The following is a 26,117-nucleotide window of genomic DNA, read 5'->3' on the forward strand; positions in this document are numbered from 1 at the left end:
CCTCAGGGATGGAGGAGGGAGGATAATACATGGTATACCTGCCTTTCTTGATAATTACCCTTCCAACCCCCCCCTCAGCTTTTATAGGGAATATTAAGGCACATACTCCTCCTTTCCCTAAACACTATTCATATACGGAGACGAAGAAGGGGAAATTAAGAGGAGTACAGGTTTTCCATGAGAAACACCACTATAGTACTGGGAAGAGGAAGATTAAGATCAAAGCACACCAACTTACCCAATGGACATGTCCTATTAATGAGGCCAAGCAGGGTCAGGCAATTGACTTCAACTTTGTCCCCATGCAGCTTGCTATCTATTTAAATGGATATAAAAGGAAACACATGCATGGTAAGAAGAACGAGTTGGGGAACAAGTTGGAGCGCGAGTTGGAGAACTAGCTGGAGGTTGGATCACAGCATAACCAGGAAGGCCAAGGAGAATGGGACGCCAAACGCATCTGGTGAAGCTGAGAGAAGCATGCGAGAGAAGCATGGTGAGGGAGCCGTGTCTCCAGGGAGCCACAGGTGTCTGCAAGTGGAAGCTGAGTGGCATGTTTATGCCGTGGTGTATGCTGCCCAGTACATGCTCGTTCCCCTGGGTAAGAATAGGAGCCAGGATGGTCTGAGGGGTAGGAGGGGAGACCCTGATGTCAGATGCAAAGACTGTAACAAAAGGAAAATTGAAGGCGGCTGTTAACTCCTTTGCTTGTAAAGAAAAGACTGTATACATTGTATCGGATTGACCACGAATGAAAGCACTCATTATTGAAAGTTTCTGGTAGTCACTTTAACAAATGTGCGATGCGAAAAGGATACCGTTAACAAAAGGACAATGGTAAAAGCGTTCTGGTAGGAAACATTATCACAGAGTGGTCCCGTATAAGAATAAATGCATTCAAAAGTCTCTGTGAAAGGAAAGAGAAGCGCTGCGACGGCAGGGGAGCTGAGTGCGATTGAAAACTGAGCAAAATAGAAATCCTTACAGAAGTTCCTCGTCGGAAAGGGATCTGGAAGAAAATGGTAGCAAAAAGCAAAATAGAAGTAAGAGCAAAACTGTGAAATACAGAGACATTGTGAGTGAACCAAAAGCATTAAGAAGCATTGGGGTGGCCCCTAGGAAGTAGGAGGAGCCAGGATGGCCGAAGAAACCCCATCCTAATAAACCGAGTAAAGTTAGGCACCTGGTTGCGTGGCCTGTAATGCGTGGACCGTGCGGTCTGCAAACTGCGCCACGGCCATACGAGGCCTAAGTATAAGGATGACTTTGTTTTGCATGGGGAAGGGAGTCCCGCAAGCAACAATTGAAGAGTGATATTTGGAACAGTTGTGAATTATACTTTTGTGTTTGAAAATAATATAACCTTGAACATTGACACTTTGAAGGATAACCGGGAATGTCTAATCTCAAGACAAGGAGAGCCTGGGAGACCCTGTGAAGAAGTGAATACAGCTAAGGAAAGGTAGTGTGAATTTTGGCAAGTGAATCCTAACAACTTGTGCAACTTCCTTACACTGGGTGTCTTTGGGAAGAGAGATACGGAGGAGCTCCATGATCACATTGACTTTGCTTTGAAAGTTGGCCAAATCCTGCACACTATTTCTTTGTAGAAGTGATGGCAAGCATAGGTTTTGACACAGATAGTAGTTTACTTCTAACTGACAGACTTGGACTTACTTTCATTTTCTTTTCATTAGAGAGCATTAACACCCTAGACCTAAGGTATTTTTCCATCCTGACCACTAAAAATAAAGATTTTCCAAATCTATCTATTTGTGTCATCTCTTGATACCATGCCGGTCTCATATGTGCAAAAGGGATAAAAGTGACCCAACCAGTCTCTGGGGCACAAACATTTATGAAGGAGGGTCAGTTAGCAGTCAATAGTACCATTTTGCTGTTCTTGGTGGTCCGACAGTGCTGAACTAGCCCTTTGTGGCCCTCTGCAAGCAATTTGAAGATCGGGAAAATCTGCTGAATGATTTCCATAATTTGCTGAGAGTTTTGAAAGTCTGTACTCATAAGAAATCAGCTTTTTCTGCAAAGAAACCTGGCCCACGGATATGGACTGGATCTCTTCCCAATGGCAGCATTAGGTCAATTAGGTCAAGACGATGTATGAAACTAAACTTATACTGAAGACAGCGAAGATAAAGGAAGAAGGCCTTTTTCAGGAACCAAAGGGCATCATTATGGAGGAAAGGCTGCAACATAGGTAGGTACGTAACACAGATGATCGAAACCCCAAAGATATTCTTTTATGAGGTACCACCAGTTCTGTGAATTGTCTTTTAAGCCTGCATTGAGAAGCATGTCGTTGCACCTCACTGTGCAACATAATGGGGGCTTAGCATCTGGAATAGTTTACATTGTTTTTTCCTTCCAAACTTGCAGCAGCTAACATGACGTTAAGAATGTTCCTCTCGTGAGGAGCTGATGAAGGTCAGCGGCTGGACCTAGACTGGCTACTGGCACGTGCAAAGTGCGCCTTACAGATGGCCATTTTGCTTTCCAGAAGGGTGTAATGCGTGTGTACTGCATATTGAGGGAAATATTTGATGCAAATGAAAATGACCTGACCTTCCAAATGGCAGTCCAAACACGGACCGGTGAGAACAATTTGTATATTTTGAAAAACAAAAAAAGATACAAAGAAATCCTTAGTAATTCCATTCTTGTGGGAAGGAAATGAATCTGCAAAAGTTAAAGAATAGGTCCTCTCACTAACGCCATGATGAAGGTATCCTTCATAACAGAAAGGATTGGTGCGTTATATCTGAAAAGCAGCGTGAGGCGCACAGCCCTCCTCTTCTTGTTATTAAAACCCAAAGGCCAGTGGTCAGCGTGAGCGTAAACGGTCCGGAGCGGTGTTCCACTACTTATTTTACTGTTTTCCATTCCTCTACTTTTTACAACTATATTCACCAATTCTATACAGATGATGTGTCTATTTATGTTCCTAATAGTGTAAAGTTGTAATTGGAGCCCTATTGCAATGCCCCGGCCGTAACACCTTGTCACATGTTGCACTATGCTTCCACCTACCCTCTCCCCTGCAGAGACCACAGTTCCACTACTTATTTCGGTACACGTCTACCACTGCCAAAAGTTGACACCTTACACTTGAAGGATGTTTAAATGACTGCAATTCAAAATGTCAAATTCGGATGGAGCAAAGACAGAGTACCGGCGTTGGCATGTGGAATGCGGGGGGGGCAGAAGAGAGGCGCTTGACTTTACCCTCATACAAGCCCATTATTGCCGGCTAGTAAATTGACTCGTGTGAGACTACAGAGGCTGGCAGCACGGATAGTGCTGCTCTGGACAGCAGGCATGTAATTAAGGTAAGCAGCAGGTAGTGTTAAGCAAAGTTTGTATGCAGTACCCTTTGGGACCACTACACACAACTAGGACTCAGGTGTAAGCAAAACCAACCTTTGGTATAAGTCTGTACTATACAGTTTTTGGTAGCGGAGCTGAGCAGCCATGCTTATCTCAAGAGGGGAATGCGAGCAGTAATGATGTTACACAGAGGTCTACAATCACAAGTGTTCAAGTAAACTCTTACACTCAAGGTTTCTTTGATAAATACTTGTTCATTTATTTATCTGTCAATTATAAAACATTCATAAGAAGGAGGCAATATAATCACACACAAATATACTTCAATACTATTTCAGAATACTTTCCAAGAGGAGAAAAAGGCAAAGATTATCAGAACATGAAATGTTACAATTATTCTTAGACAGTGCAAATGATTGGAGGTCACCATAAGAGTCAATTCAATTCAATAGGCTAAGCCAAAGTCCATGGGCTGAAGTCTTGGATAGGATAAAGCGGTTCTGGTAAGTAAATGGTAAAGTCTCTGCCCAAGTTCTTGGAAGTAGTTTGTAAAAAGAAGAATCATATGTTGGGTCACAAGCCGATTAGGCCCGAGAGTTGCAAAAGTTTCAAGCACTTTCACTGCGAGAGTAAGTACTCTCAGTCTGATTTTACAGTACCTTACAAATGAAGAAAAAGATGCAGCTGAAGTCTTCTGTTCCTGGCAGTTCCTGCAGATCTCGCTGTTCCTGTGCCTCAGTCGTGGGGACATGAGGGAGGACGTCGGGGGACTCCTGCATTGCACAGGGTCTGGTCCAAAAGCTGGCACTTGGCAAACTTCAATTGGGTAGCTGTAGTAAAGCACACACACTGGTGTCCCTCTCCCTGGTTATTCAGATTCCTGGAGCACTCTGAGGAAAAGGCAACCAGCTCCGAGATTGGTATCCAGGTGGCTTACTCTCGAGTTGATTGGTCCCACCAACTCAAAGGGAGAAGTCGTCCTTGTAGGGCTTCTCTGTCGAGGTGAACTTGGTGATTCGGACCTGCAGCAGGGCTTCACCGGGCAGACCAACGGTCCAGGAGTTGCAGCAGCCGTCCTCTTCCAGATTGTCTTTGGTTCTTTCGTTCCAGTGGTCGACTCTGCCTTCCAAGCCAAGAGACTCTCCTTTTATTCAATTCTCTCCCATTCATTTCAGCCTAGCTGTCACCCACCCAGCAGGGTGGCTGTCCTTGCCAGACAGTCGGCCAGCCAATCACCACAGAGTGCATTTGGGTCTCCTAGGAGACTAAGCACAGGGAGTTTCGGGCACCTCCTTCACTTCCTGCCCACCCCAGACACTCGGCGCCAGAGGCGGTCTTCAATCCTGAAGCCCGCCAAAGGTGAACGAACAAAGGAGCCAAACTAGGTTTGGCGTGCATAGCAAAACTCTAGAAGCACCTTTACACAAAGAAATGGCGAAAAAAGAAGACTGGGACCTGTTTTTACAGAGGGGGCTCAGACGCCATCTTGAAAAACATGGCTCCCGCGATTTAAAGCTACCGGTGTTCGCGGTCGGGAAAAATCATTGTTGTTCGTTGTAAAACCAGTGCCACCAGCCATTCTGAGAGGAAAGGGTAGCATTTGACTGCTACATGAGTTTCGAGACACGGGATACTAAGTAACTGCCCCAGTACTCTAGCGTAAGATAGGGTGTGCTAGGTCTAGGAATTTTAAAAAAAGACTAGTAAAGTCAATTTCACTTTACTTACTCTGGGAAACAGTAGTTTATCCCAGAGAAGGTATGTAAACTTTGGGGAAGCCTGAAAGGCTGCACTGAGGGTGCTGTGTGACACAATTGAAAAAGATGATGCCTATGGAGTTGGTTAGACTCCAGAACCAAAAGAAACAAACACAGAAAACAAATGGAATTAAAAGTACAAAGTTCAGCAAATGAGCTGGTGGTCTCTAAGGTAGAGAGGAATTGGCACATTTATGAGAATTCTCCCTAACAGGTAGTTCCCACTGCGTGCATTAACAGCGCCACTTCCCAGGGGGAGCTAGGGCCACCTCAGAACACTATCTCGTGCAAAATGGCTGTGCAGGGCCATCTCTCGGAAAAGCCGTTTCTGTTGCTCCCAAGAGCAAAGCCTTGGGGCGCTGACAGGCCAAGAAACCGCGATTTGAGAGTCAACGTCATCGCATTTCCAAAAGGATTCTGACCCTCAAAGCACATTAGCTGGTTCATGCCAACCACAGAATTCATCCAGTCCCGCTGTACTCGTTGAACTCTTGCATGTGTGGTTTTGTTTTCCCTCCATAAACGCTGGACAGGATGCAATGAAAACAGGATTGGGTGTCCAGAGTGCAGCTCTTGGGTCAGCTGGAGAGCTGTGCATGCTGCATTGCTCGGGTGAAAGTTAACTCCTTGATATATCTATACTAGGGTGTTTTCTCATGTGTAGTGATATATTTTTCACTGGAATGAAATAATACCATTTAGTTCTAAACACTTTCACTTCTTTTGCACGTACTAAAAATTATAAGGGAGCAACAATGTATCGGATTAGGGCGACAAAAAGTCGTTTCATTTAGTCAAAAGCCACACAGAAGCCCGCTACAAACACAAACGCATTTTCTTCATTCGGCCTGGAGCACCGACAAGACATTGCAAGAGCAAGGGCACCACCTAGTGATAAAGAGAAGAACAGCACTCAAACAGTGTCGGGGCAGAAGGAACGCGGTCATTTACCAAAAGTCAGGATCGTCTTGTTGTTTGCCACGGCGTGGATGAGGCCGATGGTGCCGCAGGCGTTGCTAATGGTCTGCTTCATGAAGTATAGCGACGGACTCAATTCCTGCCCATGGTCTCTAATCCTCGACTCCTCCTCGGCTTTGTACTCTTCGTACTAGTGGAAAAGAAAACATGTTAGCGCCCAACGTAGTCCATTTAAACATTCTCGCTAATTCAAACTCATTGATTTATAAATACACAAGAAGCATGTAATAAAGCAAACCCGCATTATTTTTTTTTACATCTAAACGGTCTACTTCACAAGCCAACGTCTCTCGGAGCGTTTGTGTGCTTCTTCCCCTAACGGAGCATGGCTCGGAAGGCGACCCTAATCCGTGCGTACACGATGGGCGTTTGTATTCTTCAACTCGACAGCACTGCTATTAATCAAGGTTGGAAGGATGAAAGGCTGAGCCGGCCCGACAAGATTACACACTGGACTGTCTTGCAAAATGTGTATTTTAGCACCCTAAAAACATGTATCGTATGTCTCAGCATCAACTAAATGAAAGCATAGCATGACACAAAACAAACTCTTAAGAATAAGCATTTGAAATTAAAGTACCAGGATTTTTTTCAATTTTACGTATTAGTCTGACCACTCTATTCGCTTACCTTCTGTTACAAACAGTATTAATCTTTATATATACACAGACTAGTCTTGACTAGGCCACTCTTGGCTCAGGGTTGGCAGATACAGAATTAACATTCTGGATTTGTAACCAAGGTGCAAGATATAGAACCACACGTGAAAATAAGCCAGCAAACTTCCAGGATTGCCCCAGCATGACATGGAGACCCTCATGCATGCAACACTGCAATACAAAGTGTTTTACATTATCTTCCTGTGAAACATAACCAATCACACTAGAAATGGGAGAGCCGGTTAATTCATGGGTAGGGCCAAGCCTGGGGGTCAGGCCTTGCTCTAGGAGCCCACCAAGGGTCGAGGGCGCGGCCAAATACATCCTGAAATGTCCACTGCAAAAGTGGTTCTTGGCAGTAAACTGCACCATCATTACAACAGATGACTTAGGAGTAATAATAATCAAGGGCATACTTTCCCCAGGAACACGCAATATGATCAAGCAGGGCCATCTCATGCAGCTTAGGTAAAAAGTTAGAAATGTAATAGCAATCGTATCTTGTCCATAACATTTATATATTTAAAAAAAAAATGTTTCACGTATCTCAAACAATCCTGGTTCTTCTTTGCATTCTGGGGCATGTAGTTCATTTTCAATGATAAAAGCAATAATGAAAGTGCCAGGATGCACATTATGTTAATGGGACCACAGGTGCTACTTACACATGACATGTGTCCACTTGAGAGCTCTGGTTAAGCATACATCTCTTAAGATTCCAAACAGAAGTGTACACGGAAATGTGGACTAAAAAATGCAAATCGGCAGCCTTGGGTTAAGTGGCGTAGCTAGGCAGGGCCTGGGGGCCCAGGCCCCTGCTCTGAAATCCTGCCCCCCCCTCCCTTGTACCCTCCTACCTCAGCTGGGCTGCTCTCTCTGCACTGTCCGAGTCCTGCACCTTGCTGACTGCAGTCTCATTCATCACAAGCTACCAGCCCTGCACTGGTGGCTGCTGTCTCTCCTGCTACGAAAGAACGGAGGCCGTCAGCCGAGGCGACACCTCAGTGTTGCCATGTCTGCTTCTAATAATCGACTGTGGGCTTATACTGTTGACTGGCTGCTTTTTGTTACGCTTGTTTTTTCATAAGCAAAACAATAAAAAAAACAGTTCAGTTCCCTCTGCAGCTAAGACAAGCCCCTCCAAGTGTAGGGCAAGACACTGCTAATGATGGGCCATTAGTCACTGAATGGTTTCGTGCCTCCATTCTGATGGGAGGGAAGGTGCAGTGGGGTGCGGGTAGTTGCGTGCATTGTAGGCAGCTTTGCCTCTCTGCAGGTGTGCGTGCGTCGTATTGACATACGAGTTGACTCACTTTGATACAGGTGCCACGATGCCAGCATAAAAAGTGCTTAAAAATGCCCCCGTGTCAGCACAGCACTGACAGCAGCCAGCAGGTGGCTACTTCCATTTGGCCTGCTGGCTTCTCTTTGCTTTCCCGTTCACGCTGACCTTCAGTCCCCAGAGGATCCAGCCTGCAGCCTGACCCCCGCCCGCCTCGCTCAGCATCAAAGGTAAGTAGGTAAGTCATAAAAGGACCAAAACTGTTTGTTGGGCAGCTGCCGTGCATAAGGTCCCATCTCTCGGCACTCCTTTGGGCCAACGGTGCGTCCCTGCAAGCCCAAGACCCTTCCAGTTATCCATCCAATCTCTGAGGATTGCAGGGACTCACCGTGGGCCCCAGGCATGCTGAGGGGTGGGTCTTTATGCACGGCTGCTGCAGTGTCGATGGTTGGGGGACATCATCTCCCACACTCGGTGCTATGTGGACAGGGTCGGACTGGGCCATAACATTTTAAATTGAAAAAAACACAAGTCCTAGGATTGCTGCCTTGAGTGTAATTCAGATTCCCCTTAAAGCCTTTGTCAACACCGGCAGGTCTTGTTCAATTACAACGTGCTGCAAAAAGTGGAAAAGTAAAATCTAACATAGCTCAACTCATGAATCTTTGGATGCGGTATTTTCCCAAGCATGCCTGAGGGGTTATTTTAATCCGTCCAGCTTTAAGCGTATTCTGGGTTCCGCCTGTAAGTGCTTTGGTTTGCGGTCTACTGGGCTGTAAACTGGTTGCTCAGAAAGGGTTTCTCAGTGACTTGTATTAGGTCCAATTAATGTATCTGTCGCCTTCTATGGTAGCTTGGTGGGTTCATGAGATTTTTAATGTTATTGCTAATGTAATGTAAAGTGGTCTTGTGTGTGTACTGCCATTTGGGGGCAAGGGCAGCACCTCTCAATGGGACAGCAGGAGTGGCAGATGCAATACCTGTGGTTTTGATGGCAGTACAAGTGTCATGTATGCGTTTGTATGTAATGTGAAGATTACAGGCTACAATCCTTTGGGTCTGATCCTCTCATCCTTTCAACATCTGAATCTTTGGATGCAAACTGATCTTTTTTTAGTTACAATGCAGCAGACTGGAGGTGATTTAATGTGCAAGAACCATTCGACGTTAGTTCCCATGCACCTCAAAAAAATGTGCCTACGTGCCCTGAAACACTTGTGTATGGGCGCGTTATAAATGCCATATCATATCATATATATATTACAGGGAGCATATTTTATGTCAAATTTAATTTCTTTCTGGCCAGCAAATCTATATGTTAAAATATCCATGCAGCTAGCGCATCCTACTATATGCACTAGCAGGTTCAGTAAACTTGTAAGGGCTCTTGTGTAAAGGTATATTCTTTCAGACCAATGGGAAGACACAAAGGAGATTTCTGAGCATACACCCGCAGGGTTTCCTTCTCACATGCCCGGGAAAACAAACATTGCAAAGGTACAGAAAAAAGGGCTGCAGCTGAGAACCATCTAAAAGGATAATGCAAGGGCCGGTCCGGGGAAATATAGATGATGGAGATGAGTGGCGTGGCTATGGCAATGGTACCCAGCTTTGTTACATGCACATCTAGTTTCCCCACTCGCCCACTTATCAAGACCATATCAATGCCAGATTCTCTATGTGAAACATTAGACCCTCTTCAAATTTCCAAAACTTGTCTTGAAATGCGTTCATGAACTTGCACTCCCCCCCTCTCCCCCAACCTCAGACTTTACCTGGCCCAAACTATCTGCACCTGCTCCCCTCCCTGCACCTCCGTTCCCCCGTTAGAAGTGTAGATGCTTTTGCAGAAGGTGTTGAACCCTCGTCATCACAGAGTCCTGGTTCAAGCATAATGCCCCCACTCACCAACCAATACTGCTTGTGGAAAAGTATGCAGCGACTTTGATCGACCTCAGAGTGAAGTAATGGCTGTTGATGCCGTCAAGGGAAAGGCACCACCAGGTCCCAGTGATATCAGCCAGTGTGCTAGTGAAGGGCCTCGACAGCCTGTCTAAAAACATATACTCATACAAAACTGGGATCAGGCCTTAGATCGTTCTGTTCGCATTGGTTTCAGGTATACACATGGCTAGAATACTCCATGTCCCAGGATGCACTGTTCTCCATGCTGATTTTTTCTAGGTCCATATCTCTTCATGGAGAACTTAAAAATTAACTTTTATCAATGTAGGCTTCACCAACTGGAAAAATGGCGAAGGAATATTGCAGCATGAGAAGTCTGCTTCCCATAAGAAAGGCTATGCTATGTAAAATGGGAGGATTTCAAAAGAAATATAAAAGAGGATACATCAATCATGAAAGGTCTCAGTGAGGCATATACCAGAAAGGTGACTGAAAATCGGCATTACATTAAAACAATTGCTCAAGTTTTACTGCTAACTGGCAAAACTAAAATTGCCCAAAGGGAGCATCGCTGCAACTCTGATGACATCACTCACGGAAACGTGAGAGAAATATTGTATTTACGTGCTGAAAGAGACAGTATTGTAAAAAAAAAAACAATGGGCCCAAAAAAGCACGATATTTACATCTGTCCATTCAAAATGAAGTTCTGTCAATTATGGCTGCTCTCGTTAGAGAGGGCATTGCTGAAAGCCTTAAAGGAAGCCCATTTTCTATTCTTGCTGATGAGACTAAAGATCTCAGCAAAACTGAACAGCTGTCTGTTGTTGTAAAATACTTCTATGATAACTCCGTCCATGAAAGATTCCTGAAATTCTACAAAGCAGATGGCCTTGATGCAGAATCTTTAACATGCTATATGTTTAATGTCCTTTCATCATTGGGCATTGATGGAAATGAATGTGTTGGGCAAGGGTATGATGGGGCCTCAGTGATGAGTGGTCGGGTTAATGGTGTGCAAGCACGGGTTCAAAAAGAGGGGCCCTCTGCACTTTAAGTTAAGCCGGTGATTCATACAATTAACATAGTCATTGCTGACACGGTTAAAAACTTAAATGCAGCAACTGAGTTTTTTTGTGAAATTGGAGAAGCTTCATGTGTTTTGCAGTACATCTGTTGTTCACTCTGTGTTTGTAAGCGTTCAAACAGAAATGTCAAAACAGGTCATACAGTTAAAACACTTAAGTGTCATGACCCTTGCCCCTGGCCCTCACTGGCAAGTCAGCCTTCCAGTTAGGGCCAGGTCAAAGACCTTAAAACCTCATCCAAGACTCTCTTGGAGTCAGTCCTGGCGTTTTTGGCGCCAGGCTCATAACCATCATGAAGACCAACATTAGAATGGGACTATTTACGTGGGACTATTTAACTTGGGGGGAGGAGGGGGCGTTCAGCCAACATGGAGGCACACACGTAGCTCAGGTACAAGGAACTGAGCTATGCGGTCTAGTCTTTTGGGTGTTGCAGGCCTGGCGCTACTTTACCTGGACTACTTTGGGTGCGGCAGGCCTGGGACTATTTTACCTGGACTACTTTACCGGAGACTATTTAAACCGCACCCAAACAGCACAACATGCTTTGCGTTATTCTGCTGTGGGCAGCGTAACGCTCACCGTGTCCAGTTCTTTGATGCCAGCTTACCTGAAACCAAGGACCAGCAGAGAGAGAAAGAACACTGAGAAACTTACCTGGTACAGTATCCTGTCTTCAATCCATCGCGGACTTCAGTTCCACACACCTGAAGGTAAGAACTCCATCATCCGGCACCGCATGCATCCTGGAATACCATAACCTGAAAAGAGGAGAAAGAAAGACAGCATTAGTAAGCGTTTATTCACGTTTCCTCCCGAATGAAGAAAGCCACACAGTTCTTACCTGGGTAGTCATCTCCTGGTCAGTATCATTGCTGGACCATTACGGCGCTCGGCGAGGAACATTGCAACCTGCAAGGAGAGTTAAGACACAGGTTAGCAATATAAAAGGCGAAACAGCGCTGTGCATCGCGCATTACTCACCGGACAGCATCGGGCACACCGCGCTTTTGCCTACCGGCCCATGCTCATCTTCAAACTGCATGACACCACCAAAATACCTTTCCATACCTAAAAGGAAAGAAGCAAGACATTATTATTCGAACTAAGAGGAACATAAGAACTGCATATAAAGACTGTAAAGTAGCAAACCTACAGAGTCGCAGCAGGCCTGGATTCCCACAGGGGGGCTTGCACAAGTGAAGTAACTTAGTCGCTGCTCGCCCCCCCCCCACATCTACGCGCCCCTGCCACAAGGAGCAGGACAGAGAATCCACCTTTTACAATATTAAGGTAAGGAGAAGGCCCAAAGGGGAGGAAGGAGTTGAGGCCAAGGGAGGTGGGAAAGCATAAAGACAATCTGGTATTGAATCCAACTCTCCTGTATTGCAGACCCATCTTTAACCGGAGGTCTTAACCAAGGGACCGGAAGAGGGTTCGAGAGTGCAAATCATCCAACCAAGGCTGGGTGGCCTCCCTGGGGATACCAGGTGAACGTAACATTAAGTGATGCAAGGTGGACGTGCCAATATTCTACCTGTAAAGCTGTCCTCCAAACCCTTGAGCCTCTTCTGGAAACCCCCACACTAGTGGCAGAAGGGAGACATACAGAAAGAGCAATAGAAGCAAATGGCATTCAGCAGTTCATTGACTTCAGCTTCATTCTAGCACTTGTGCTTTTTGAAAACATATTAAAAAGGACTGAGACACTATCAAATATGTTACAGCAAGCAGATCTTGACCTGGCCTCAGCTCTTGTCCTTGTACGCACAGTCATAGAAGACTGTGAGGAAGTGCGTAATCAAGGCATGGATGCAACTATACAAAATCTCTGGGACGAAGCAGTGCAGCTGAGCAGTAAGTGTGGTATAGAAGCATTTACAAATGATGAGGCTGGACCGCCTCGCAAAAAGCGTGATTGTCGACTGCCTTTCCACTTAAGAAATAGTGCCATAATAGAGACTGTGGGACAGCGACCAAGACTGTGCACAAAAGATGATTTCACTAAATATTTTGTGTATGTAGTTCTTGACCGAAAAATCTAGAACTAAAATCACGCATTTCAAAAGATTCTTTGCTGATCATGGAAGGTATACAGGCACTAAATCCCAGATCTGATTCTTTTCTCAGTTTTCAGAAATTGTCACAAATGGCCACATTCTACTCCTGTGATCTGGATAACTTGCAAACAGAACAAAAAAAGGCACAGGTAACCCTAGCAAGGAAGAAGGCATCTGATGCCATTAAGGGGAACACCATTCTGGAGTTCAAACTTTCTGGAGCCTTATGCTGTTCCATTCTTCGAACTGTATCGACTGTGCAAAATTGCTTGTGTTTTGCCAGTGAGTAGCGCTTCATGTGAAAGAAGCTTTTCTGTGCTAAAGCTGACAAAGTCATATCTGCGCACAACAATGACAGAGGAAAGGCTGTCAGATCTTGCCACACTGGCAATTGAGTCCAGACTTGCTGCCCAAATAAGCATGGACATTGTCATTGATAAGTTTGCATCGATCCACAGAAATTCACGTTTCATCGTTATTAAAGTAAACCGTTTTGTGTAATTTGAGACCACAAACACGCATGTTCAGTTTCAGTCCTACCTTTAAGATTTTTGGCTTTCAAGTTAAGTTACATGTTGCAATTGAGGTAGGAAAAACATTTGAGAATAAATTGATTTGTAAATAAAAATCCAGTCTTCTAAATCAGGCCAGTTCTGTGTTTGTATGTGCTCAGGAGAAGTACTTTCTACAGCGGTATTAAAGCTTACACATTGGGTACTTAGCAGCTCTATGAAGGCACTAGTGCAGGGGATTTTACACTCTACTTAACAGATATGTTTTTATATTCTGGAACATCGGAATCCTATGCTGTGCACTGCATGTACTCCTGGGCCAATATTAAAACTAGTGTCATTGCTACTGGCCTATGATTCATGGCATGCTGCTTACAGTTAATGCCATGGCTAAAGAAGGATTACAATTTTGAATGTGCTTCCAATAGAATTACTTGCTGTATAAATGCACATTTTTTACTTTTTACCTCCCCCAGGCCCCTTTGGACTAATTTGCCTGCATCAATTTGACAAAAGCATACACATTGGCCATGTATAGGCGGCCCCCTACTTTTGTCTGTGACCCCCCTCTGTGCCCCCCACCTAAATTTGATTCCCGGAGACGCCACTGCTTGGGTTCCATAAAGAGATAATGAATTGAATGACACTACTGGGGGCCACACCCCTCGGCCCCGCCCCCCCACGGAGGAGAGGGATATCCCCACCCCTCCCAAGTAATATTTTTTTCCATTTCCAGCACTGAATATATTACACTTATACATGATCCAGTACTATAAGTGGGACGTGGAAAAGTATGCCCTAACAAGAGGGTGGGGCTTAAGAAGTGTGGGCAGGGTTTAAAGGCTGCTGGGCATGTCAGAGGGATGCATGCAGCATGTTGATGCATGCAGCATGTTGCTGCATGCAGATAATCTGTATGTTTTCTTCTTTGTTGGCCTGCAACGGGATCAGCAGACAGAGTGCAATGCTTAATGGAAGCACCTGCTTAGGGGTTCTCTGCTCCTTTTTCCAAAATAACTTCCTGTGCTACTCATCATGGGGCAACCTTTTGGCGACAGTGCATCTCGGTAGAACAGTTTTGGGCGTACTGCACAAAAGGTGGCAAACAATTGCCCCATGGACCAAATCCAGGTACATCCTTGTCCATGCCCCCTCGCCCCCCAGCTCCCTACCCAGGGGTGGACTGGCCTATAGGGAACTCTGGATATTTACCGGTAGGTTTCTGCAGCCTGGGCCCCTTTTGTGCGGTAACTTATGTTATTTTCAAATTTTCCCACAGGAAAAAATGTTTGGCTTTCTGAAAATATGTATGGGACCGCTTTGAAAATGATTTCCCGGGCCTCTTTTGGTTCCCAATCCACCCCGCCTCTATCACTCCCCACATACACCCACTGTGCGTTCCTGCCGTGCCTTTGCAAGCTGGAGGGGGGTCTTAAAAGGAAAGGGCAGACAAGGGGTCGGTTTCTCCTCTCACCAAAGTAGTTTTTTTTTTTGTTGCTCCGCTCATCTATGCGGTTAAATCTTCAATTCCTCTTGCCCTAGTGCTCTGTGCTGAAGGTTTTAAAATGCACCCTCGTCTATGCAGACAGAGGGTGTTCCTCGGACAGGTGCGGCTTGCAGTGCAAAATGCTGTTGTACTCTCAGGCATCGGAGTTTGCCGTTGTTTTCTGTTTCACATTCGCACAGATGATGTGCCTAATGTTTGACTGAAACACGCATTGTTCATATGATTGAATTCCTGTAACGTCCTCACTCTTTGATTGCCTCTGGAGAAACTGTCCCACAATGCCATGCTGTGTGCAGGGCAGGAGCGTTACACTCATACAGTGCCAGCCTCTCCTTTTGTTTCCTGACGGGGGCGCTGACACTCTGATTTAGCATCTCCCCCCTTTCAGCCACTCCTCAAACCCAACAGATGGCATGCTGAGAAATCGGGTCACCTTGTTTGCAAGCTAGTGAACAATTGGGGACTCGGGAGCTCTGGCAGATCCCCAATTTAGGAACACTTTTTTGGAGACTGCAGGGATTAGGCTTGGCTAGTCCTGGCCCACTTAAAGCCCTGTCAGGAACCAGAGGGTAGTGTTCCTGGCGGCACAGGCAGACAAGTGGCTAACGGTCAGCATGCGAGGACAGTAACGGAAAATACAAGTGGCATAAATGCTGAAAAGGCAGAAAGTATTTTCGTTTGCATCAGTCTCCAGGGATACACACGTTAGCAGCTAAAACATTAAGAGCTGGACGGTGCCCAGGGGAATGAGAACAACAATGCAATCTGCTGTGGAGCAGACTTGCAGCATTAATGTAACAGACCGCCTCTTCCAGGGCTTCCCAGAGAGGGGAGCAACCACTGCTGAAAAGCTGTGGGGAGAGAGGGGGTGGATACACAATGCCTGTGACTAATTGGATTCTGCCAGCCCGAGTACAAGGATGAGTGCAGGCTAAAGTGCCTACTCAGCCCTCAACACTTCTACAAAGCAAGTTGCCAACACAATCAAAGGTAAAACAGGCACATTTAAAAGATACACCTCATACTCTCAGGAGGGGTGTGAATGTGGTTCAGTAGCAACCCAATCAGCAAAGTAAAACAGTCAAAAATGAAGGAATTTCCAATCAAGGTTTTATAAAAGAACAAGTTACTTTCCAACTGGTAACGTTCTTTCGATTGGATGTCCCTCCAACGTATTCCACATCTTTGACATGTAATGTCCACAGCTGTGTAGTTTGGAAACTTTTTTGGCAGAAGGCGTCCTGTGTCGATGTCCCTTGAAGGCTTCCATCGAGGGCGAAGTCACCGGATGTTATAAATAGGATGCACGGTGCCCATAGCCTCAGTTTATGTTTTTTCTCCATAACGTGTGACATGCACATATCCAATGCCTGCTTGACTGCACATAGCCTTGCAGAAACGTAAGCTGCAATCGCATAAAGAATTCTCCAGAGGGGCCGGCTGGGAGGGCAATGTTGAATACTTTGGAGGAACATCCAATCGAAAGAACGTTACTTGTTGGTAAGTAACTTGTTCTTCGAATGGATTGTGTCCTCCAACGTATTCCACATCTTTGACAGACTCCCAAAGCAACACCAGAAAATGGATGAGGGATAAGAATTTAGAATACCCAATCAGACGGCAGGATAAAGGGCCGCCTTACAAAAGGCCATATCTTGACCATGTCGAGTATCAATGGAGTAATGTTTAACAAAGGTGTGGATAGAAGCCCATGTGGCTGCATCACAAATATTCCGAATAGGAACTCTGACCCTAGTGGAATGAGCTCGCAACTCTTCAGGAGGGTCCTTGCCTGCCAAACGGTAACACTCAGTAATGGTGAGGATAATCCACCTGGACAAGGTCTGTTTTGTAACAGCCTGGCCCCATCGGTGACCAGCATACCCTACAAAGAGTTGATCGTCCACTCTGACCCTGGACATCCTATAAATATAAAAGCTCAGAGCTCTCCTAGGGTCCAACCTATGGAGTCGCTCCTCTTCCTTACCAGGATGAGGATGAGGATGATAGGAAGAACCACTTTCTGGCTCAAATGAAATTCCGACACTACTTTAGGTAGAAAGGATGGACGTACCCTCAGTACAACCCTATTCTTGTGGAACACAGTAAAGGGTGGCTTAGATGAAAGTGCCTGCAATTCACTCACTCTGCGAGCAGAAGTAACAGCAACCAAGAACACCGTCTTGAAAGACAACCTCAAAGAACAAGACTGCAAAGGTTCAAACAGAGCACCCATGAGGAATTTCAAAAGCAAATTCAGATCCCAAACCAGCACCTGGAAAGGGGACGGTGGGAACACATTAGTGAGGCCTTTAAAAAGTTGGGAAATCAAAGGAATCTTAAAGTAAGAACATTCTTCAGACGAGCGCTTGAAGATAGACAGCGCCGCCAGGTAACCTTTAATGGTACCCACTTGAAGGCCCCTGTGGGCCAAAGAAAGCAAGAAAGACAAAACCATGGGAATAGAACACTGAAAAGGATCAACATTTTGTCCTCTGCACCAGTCGCAAAACTTAAATCAACGGCACAAGGATTTTGCTGCTGGCCGCCTGGCCGAAAGCAACACCTCCATCACGTCATCCGGGAGGTCCCAATCCTTATACCTCAACCTTTCAGATACCAAGCGTGAAGGTTGAGGGTCCTGACCTCTGGATGGAGAACCTGACACCCCCCCGCCCCGGCACCCACTCTCGCGCGCGCGCGAGAGAGAGAGAGAGAGAGAGAGAGAGAGAGAGAGAGAGAGAGAGAGAGAGAGAGAGAGAGAGAGAGAGAGAGAGAGAGAGAGAGAGAGAGAGCAGATCTTCTCGGTAGGGAAGACGGCATGGAGGGCAGATGGACATTTCAAGAAGGTCCGGGTACCACGGTCTCCTGGCCCAATCCGGAGCAATTAGGATCATGGGGATCCGAACCTCCGTAACCTACTTAACACTTGAGGGATGACGGGGACTGGAGGAAACACGTACAGCAGTGGGAATGACCAATCCACTACAAATGCGTCTCCTAAGGCTCCTCTTGGAGGAACTTTTTGAGCAGAATCTCTCGCACTTCGGATGTCACTGGTGGCAAAGAGATCCACTTGTGGGGTTACCCAAAGGGCAAAGATGTCCAGAAGGACTTCCTGAGCCAACTCCCACTCGTGAGAGATCGTGCTCTGCCTGCTCAGAACATCCGCCACCACATTGTCCCCTCTGGCCAGATGAACTGTCGAGAGTGAAATTCCCTGCTGGATGGCCTAGAACCAGAGCTGCATTGCCTCTCTGCACAACGGTAGTGACCCTACCCTCCCCCCCTTTTTTGTTGTCCGTCATGATCAGGACACTTTCCCCCCACACAGATGGCAGAAAAGCCTTCAGGGCCAGCCTGATGGCTCTCAGTTCTAACAGGTTGATGTGAAGTTTGGACTCCCGACGGAGACCAACGACAGCTGGCGGTCAAGGCGTCGGCATGAGCTCCCCATCCTATGAGGGAAGCGTCCGTCACTACAGTCACCTACGGCCACGGTTGCCAAAACGGCTCCCCCTTCCTCAGGTTCCCCTCGTTGGCCCACCACAGAAGATCCTGGGAGACCGAAAGTGGAATCTGAACGGGATCCGACATCTTTTGCCGGTTCCAGGTGTTAAAATCGTGGAAAAAATGGCTGTGGACACAAAATATCGCGCCAAAAAGGCTGTGGTTTTGCCGCCGTAATCCATGTAAAGGAAGCGGGGGACACCCCTGCAACCCCCGGACCCATTATACCATTTAATGGGAGCAGGGGGACACCCCGCAACTCCTGTTCCCCTTAAATGGTGTAATCGGGTACATCTTTAACGGGTCAAACCACAGCATTTTTGCCGCGATTTTTTGTACAGGCAACATTTGTGCCGCGATTTTATCACTGCATACCCTTTTGCCGAGAACTGCAACCACTGCATCTTGAGGACCCATTGCAGGGATCTCATACTCAGCCTGGCCTCTGGCACCAGAAAAATGCAGGATGCCATGAGGCCGAACATCCTTAAGAATTCGAAAGCTGGGAGACTCTGAGCATGTTGAAACTTGTCCACCATCTGCACAATGTGATGAGCCCTCACCTTGGGAGGCGAGCACTTCCCCAAGGACGTGTCCAACACAGCCCCAATGTACTGGAGCTGCTGGGAAGGTGTCAGATGCGACTTCGTGAAATTGAGGGAGAAGCCAAGCTTGTGGAGGGAGCAGCAGGTGAGACTGAGGTGAGCCAATGATTGCTAGGGAGAGCGCCCACGGATCAGCCAGTCGTCCAGGTAGGGGTAGAAGTGAATCCCCCCCTCGCCTGAGATACACTGCCACCAAATTAACTTGGTAAAGACCCCCCCGACGGAGGTCAATCCGAATGGCAGGACCCAAACCTGAAAGTGCGAGTCGCCAGCCGCAAACCTCAGGTACTTTCTGTGCTTGAGATGAATCGGCACGTGAAAGTAAGCATCCTGCAGGTCCAGAGACACCAACCAATACTGAAGTTGAAGGGCCTGGAGGACTTGAGAAAGAGTTACCATCTTGAATTTGTCCTTCCTGAGAAGTTTGTTCAACCAACGCAAATTCAAGATGGGTCTCACTCCCGTCTTTCTTCGGAATCAAAAAATATGGGGAATACCAACCCTTGTTCCTCTCCGCTACAGGCACCAGTTCTATAGCGCCTTTCTCTAGCAGGGTCAAGATTTCCGGCATATGGAGCGGACCCGGAAGCTTCAAAGAGATTCCCCGGTGGATTGTCGTGAGGCCGCTGCAGAAAGGGAAGGCAGTAGCCGTGGGCTGTTGTATCCAGAACCCATGAAACATAAGTAATGGCTCCCCATTCTTCGAGATGCTGAGACAGTCTGCGCCCAACCGGCGAACCATGGGCCATGGCCTCATGACTGTTCAGGAGCGGCTGCAGCAGCGCCTGAAGGCAAAGAGGCAGCTGCCTGAGCGGCTTTGGCACCTCTATTTCCCCGACCACCACAGGTACTTTTACGCCGACCCCTTTGACTAGCAGCTCCTCTCGTTCTACCAAAGGACGAGTAGTAACGAAAAGAACCTCCCCTCCACTGCTGTCCCCTAGGATGAAAAGGCAGAGGTTGATGCACAGCTGCGCTCAAAGACTTAGCAGCAGCTTTTGAGGTCTGCAACCTCTCAAGGCTCTCTTCAGCCTTGCTGCCAAACAAATGCGCACCATAAAAGGGCATGTTCAAAAGACGGGCTTGCACATCCGGAGCAAAACCCGACTTCCGCAACCACGCAAATCTGTGTATAGCGGTGCTCGCAGCCATGGACCGGCTAACAGTGTCGGCCGTGTCCAAACCCGACTGAAGGGATTCACACATGGCATCCTTGCCATCTTGCACGAGAGCAAGGAACCCATACCTATCTTCCCCTTCGGGAATATGCTCAGCCGCTAGAGAAACACAATTCCACAGAGTGTGTGAAAACCTTGCTAAGGCACAAGTGGAGTTTGCCGACTTCAATGCCATACTCCCTGCAGAAAACACCTTGCGTCACCAACTGCCGAAGCATTTGTCGTCCCTATCCGGAGGGATGGTAGGGTACGCCGCCTGCCTCGAGATGGCCATAGCCGCCTGAACTACCAAACTCTCGGGAGTGGGGTGAGATGAAAGGTAGCTGGGGTCGCTACCGGAAGGGCAGTATTTTTTGGTTACCGATTTGTTAACAGCTGGAAGAGATGCCGGTGACTGCAAAGCAGCCGCCACCCTTTTCTGGAATGTCAGATGAAAAGGTAATACCGGGTCAGAGGACGGTCCTTGATCTAAAATGTCTCTTAGATCATCTTGTACAAAAGCTTCTGGAGGACTGGACCAACCCAGATACTCCATCACCCTAGCCATGAGCCTCCTGTAGGACGACTCCGCATGAGCCCCAGGCTCAGGCCTGCCAAATTCCACCTCAGGAGAAGTGTCCAAACCACTGGCAACATGAATAGTTTGTCTCAACTCTTCCAACTGACTGTCTCCAGAAAGGACAGGAGCCACATCAGACTAAAATTCTAAATCTGACCTCTCCTCCTCCTCATAGATATCATCCAGGGGGGGGGGCGGTAAAAGTCTTGTGTCGGAACAGCTGAGGCTCTGGAGTTCATAACAGGCCTCACAAACTTGGAAGTAGCCTCCCTGGGAGGATCCACACTACCAGGGATCTCTGACGGTAAATTTCGTCCAAAAGGCCCCAACAGCGTCTAGTGCGCTGATGGCTTCGGCGTCGACGGCGCCAAGGGCTGATATGAAGGCAAAGCTTCGACGTCCGTATCAGACGGACACAGCGCCGATGGAGTCGACCCAGACCTCGAGCCCATAGCAGACTTCTGCGGTCTCGCTGGGGACGAGGACCGAGACCTTGAAGCACGTCTCTTGTGACCATCCAGAGTCTTGTCCGAACGGGACCTCGAAGGTTCCCAATGAGGATCGCGTCGAGGACCCGAGGCCAAAGGTGTGCGAGCCACGGATCAAGACCGTTCCCTGCCGGCTTCGTCAGAAGGCGCAGACGGAACTGTGCCCTGCGATTGAAAAATTGCCAACATCTGCCCCTTAAAGGCAGCCCATTCCTCCGGGGTCGAGGACTTAGTTGGACAAGCCACTTTCCTCGCTGCATCATCCTCCGAGGAGGATGGGGAAGGCGACCGGTGACGGCGCTTCCTAGAATGCCGAGACAAGGAGGACGAATGGTGGGAACCACTCCGGGACTGAGACCCCGAGACTCCTTCCAACGTGGAGTCACCTCTCGAATAGTCGCTGGACACACCCTTGGACTTGGATTTACGGGACTTACTGAGTTTCGAACCCCTACCTACCTGAAGCTTTCCCTTACGCTGCCGCAAGGCCTTAGCAGTTAGCGACTGGCATTTGGAACAGTCGACGGGGTCATGACTCTCACCAAGCACCACAAACAAATGCGATGAGGGTCGGTAATCGACATTTTCGACTTGCAGTCCCAGCAAGTCTTGAAGCCAGACTGCAGAGTCAGAGGGGTTGAAGAAGATGACATTCACAATGAATACAAAAGGCGCGCCGAGTCTCCGAAGCAAACACGTTTGCAGAAAAAATGCAACTGAGGCTATGGGCGCCGTGCGTCCTATTTATAACATCCGGTGACGTCACCCTCGACAGAGTTCTTCGAGGGACATCGACCCGACACCATCGACGCAGGACGCCCTCTGCCAAAAAAGTTTCCGAACTACACAGCTGTGGACATTACATGTCAAAGATGTGGAGGACACAATCCATTTGAAATATATATACTTTAATTACATGCACTATGTACAACAATAACTAACTAGAAAAACAGTACCCAAAACCCACCCTTGAGGAAAGAACACAGAATAAGCAAAGATAGCAATATGCAGAACTCAAGTCATGAAAAAGAGGTGTAAGGCAAGTAATACTCAACATTTTCTTTAAAAGAAAATGTTCATGGGTGCAAAATGGATAAAAGTGACCTTACCAGTATCTACTACCCAGACATTGACGATGGGGCAGCTAGCAGTCAATAGTACCTTTTTCTAGCGGTCCAACAGAGCCAAACCAGACTTCTTGGCACTCTGCGAGTAATTCAAACATCAGGAGAGTGCAAAAGGCAGCAACAGAGGGTCATGGTGGTTCAAATGTGTTCAACCATTCTTGAAAAACGGCTCCAAGCAGTTTAACTGCGAAAAACGGCGAAAAACACTAGGACCCAATATGTCTTGGCTCTCAGTGTGCTGTGAGTCCCATTACAGGACATCAGGAGGAGTCCTTTTCTCATGCTCTTGAACACAGGGGAGGCTGGCGCACAACTGCAGGGGTCCTTCAACACAGTGAGGTCCTGGGTACCTCTGTGGCTGGCAGATAGGCAGGTCTTGTTCCAACAGTAGGTTCACACCCAATGGTCCCTAGGGATGGTTAGGGGGCAGAGCTTGCCTTGGACACAATCGTCACCTCACTGACGAAGGACTTTGGAGAGATCAACTCTCCCAACAAAGGTCCAATTTAATCTTCTTGAACGGTTGGAGTCCAAATGATTCAAATACGATTCCAAGAAGTCTTCTTTTAAAGGTAAAAGTTGACAGGTGATTGGACTAAGGCTAGCCTGCTTTAAGGGTCCAATCCCTGTTCTTGAAAGAAGTGGGCTTTGCTCTTCTGCCATCACACCCAAAGTGCTTTGCTCTAGAGTAGTGGTCTTCAAACTTTTTTGGCCTGGAACCCCTGAGCAAAATGTGGGCAGGTCGGGCCTCCCCAAAAATGCCAAACCGACAGTAAATCCAAATGACTATGAACTATTGCACACCGTCACCGCACCCTACTCCCAGTATAGTGCCTGGGCTCCCCGCACCCGCTCCCATCACAGTCTCTCGGCTCCCTCATCCCACTCCTAATCCAGTCCCTGGGTTCTCCCAGCCACAGACCATGGGCTCTCCCCGCCCTGCTCCCACCACTATGCCATGGCTCCCCCATCCTGCTCCCACCACAGTCCCTGGGCTCGTTCCACCCTGCTCCCAGCACAGTCCCAGAGACAGGGCAAGTGGCGGCTGATGAATTTTGTTAAGTGGAGGGCCATCATTATTTCTCCCAGATATGCCACAGCCACTGAGCCTAGCAAGTAAGCCCGAGCCAATCAAGGAGGTTTCGGATGGGTCACCACCCCCCCAGGAATTCTTTTAAAATAATGGGTTAAAATGTTGCACATTTTAAAGCATACTTTAAAAAACATTGAGTATAAAGCCAAACAATTTGCTATTTGCGCTGAGGGGCCTAGGGGGCAGGCATGGTATTTTTTACTGGACATCTATGATATATGTCCAGAAAAAAGATATCATCCCTGTCCCCTGGGCCTAACACATGCACACAATCAAAGTGATTTTGTGTGTATGCAAGGCGCTAGGGGTCCAGGGGGAAAGCATGGTGTTTTTAAGTGGACATCTATAATAGATGTCGAGTAAAATAAATACCATCCCTGTCTCCTGGGCTCCACAGTGCCTCAGAAGGAGAGCCGATTTTAAAAATACCTTTGTTGCACAATTACCCTACCCATCTGCCAAAATCAGCACCACGGACCAACGCAAGTAAACACACACACACACACACACACACACACACACAAAAATAAATACAAAATAAATTAACAAACTTACCTTCTGCCCCGGTCCTGTAGTTTCCTCCCCAGCGCTCCAGCTCCTGCATCATGAACAGTAATCTGGAAGCAAAAGCTTCCTGGTTCCGGGCCTGAGCGTAGGTGCTGAAATGTCCTGCTCCAGCCTTCCCCATCTGTATATGCAAGGAGGCGCAGGAGCTCCCCCTCGCACATATAGACATGCAGTTCCCCAGCCAGAATTTCCAATGAGCTATGCAAGGCTGGCGAAGAAAAGCGCCCCGAGCCTTGCATGACTCATTCATCATGTGCGGGTGGGGAACTTAACTGTCAAAGCACAACAGTGTTTCTCTTTGACAGTTCAGTCAGCCCAGGAGCTCCTCAGCTGGAAAAAGCTGCTGAGGGAGCGCTCATTGTTACAGTGGGCTGACTCCTCGGCTCCTCCATAATGGATGAGGCGGCCACTGGGTCAACACCCCCTCAGCCATTATGGAGAGCTGCACCCATGCTGGGCTCTTCCAGCCCTGTTTTTTCTTTCCTCCCTAAAAAATTAAAGAAAAAAAACAGTGTATGTTCTACTTTTTAGGCTGGGGTCTCGCGTGTCACTCCTCCCCCCTCACCCCACAGCTTGAATACCTCTGCTCTAGAGGAAGTGGAGGACACAGGAAGGGGCGAGAGGCAGAGAGAAACATTATGGTGGAATTGTTCCCCCAACTATACAGAGCTCCCCCGGTCTACATTAACCCCAGCCCTTCTCTTCTCAATAGGTTCAAAGGCCTTTACAAATCCAGCAACCTGGAGTGAGGCTACTCCCTTTGAATGGGTGTGCTCCTTTGATACCTCGGCCCAGGACAGCTGCCTGTTTTGTGGCTGTCTCTGGGGGAGAGATGTACCTACCCTCTCAAGGAGTTCAAAAAGGCGGCATGGCCATTCAGGTTCCTTTCCTGTCACTTTGGAGCAGGATCAGCTTGTCTGGCCACAATACACACCACCTTCCAAGGCTGATTGAACACGTGTGATATCAAATTGGATGTGGTTGCAAGTATGACCAGAGCTATGTGCAATGCATTCAGTCAGGCATGCATAGCTTACATTTAGAGTTAACCCTGCCACCAGCATGGGCTACTTCTAATCATCATAGTTTTGGTACAGCAGTACATATCTTAAATGCAGCCCCTTTGCAGCAGATGCTTGACTGTCAACGCAGCGATCAAAAGGGCACTTGTGACCTCTGAACCTGTTTTGTGCCACTGGTAGACCATGCGCTGCAGATCAGGATGCAGATACAGTAGGGCATAGTTGCACACTATGCTTTTTGCATGGAGCTTATGAAAGGGGAATCTGATCAGCAGATTACCCTTTCAGATATGGAATTACCTGCATCATTTTATTAATGAATGAAAATAAATAAAGGCCTTCACACCTTGCCAGATGGCAATTCATTATAGTCCCAGATGTATAGTTTGGGGAGTTGCAAATGAGGGTTCATTTAGTTGCAGTTCTGTACAAAGAGTTAATATACTACGGATTCTTTTTGAGTAGGTCTCCAACCCATCTCGTACCCAACCTCCACAAACACCCTGTGTCACAATGGACTAGGAACCAGGCTGTTGTGTATCAATAAGATATTTATTAATTTATTATTTAATAAAATAGGAAAATAACCAAAATACAGCAGCCACCAATGTTGTGGCAACACAAAATGCAATTATCTCTACAGAACCAGGTTAAGATATCCTATTACAGTTAACTCAGGTCTTGAATGGCAAAACAGAAAAAGAACATCTTTACAAAGTGATAGCAACAATGGTTTAGCACTCCCCCCGCAACGTCCACCCCCAAACATCAATTAAACTTGATTCTTTTGAAAGGAAGGCAGTGGCAAGGAGTAGGAATAGAGGGAAAATCGGTTTTGGGGTACAGTCCACCACCACAAGATGGGAAGCCCGCGAAGA

The 26,117-nt window shown here is 47.1% G+C and overlaps 1 protein-coding gene across 1 annotated transcript in view; it reads right to left on the bottom strand.

The window, feature by feature from the left end:
* UCHL3 (ubiquitin C-terminal hydrolase L3) overlaps positions 1 to 26,117 on the bottom strand; it is a 726,647-nt gene that overhangs the window by 552,789 nt on the left and 147,741 nt on the right. The window contains exon 4 of the mRNA XM_069639381.1: positions 6,051 to 6,207. Within this exon, the coding sequence (XP_069495482.1) occupies positions 6,051 to 6,207 (157 nt within the window). The remainder of the gene's footprint in view (positions 1 to 6,050; positions 6,208 to 26,117) is intronic.

This window comes from Ambystoma mexicanum, chromosome 7q, assembly GCF_040938575.1.
Source record: "Ambystoma mexicanum isolate Mex_15411 chromosome 7q, UKY_AmexF1_1, whole genome shotgun sequence".
Lineage (NCBI taxonomy): Eukaryota > Metazoa > Chordata > Amphibia > Caudata > Ambystomatidae > Ambystoma > Ambystoma mexicanum.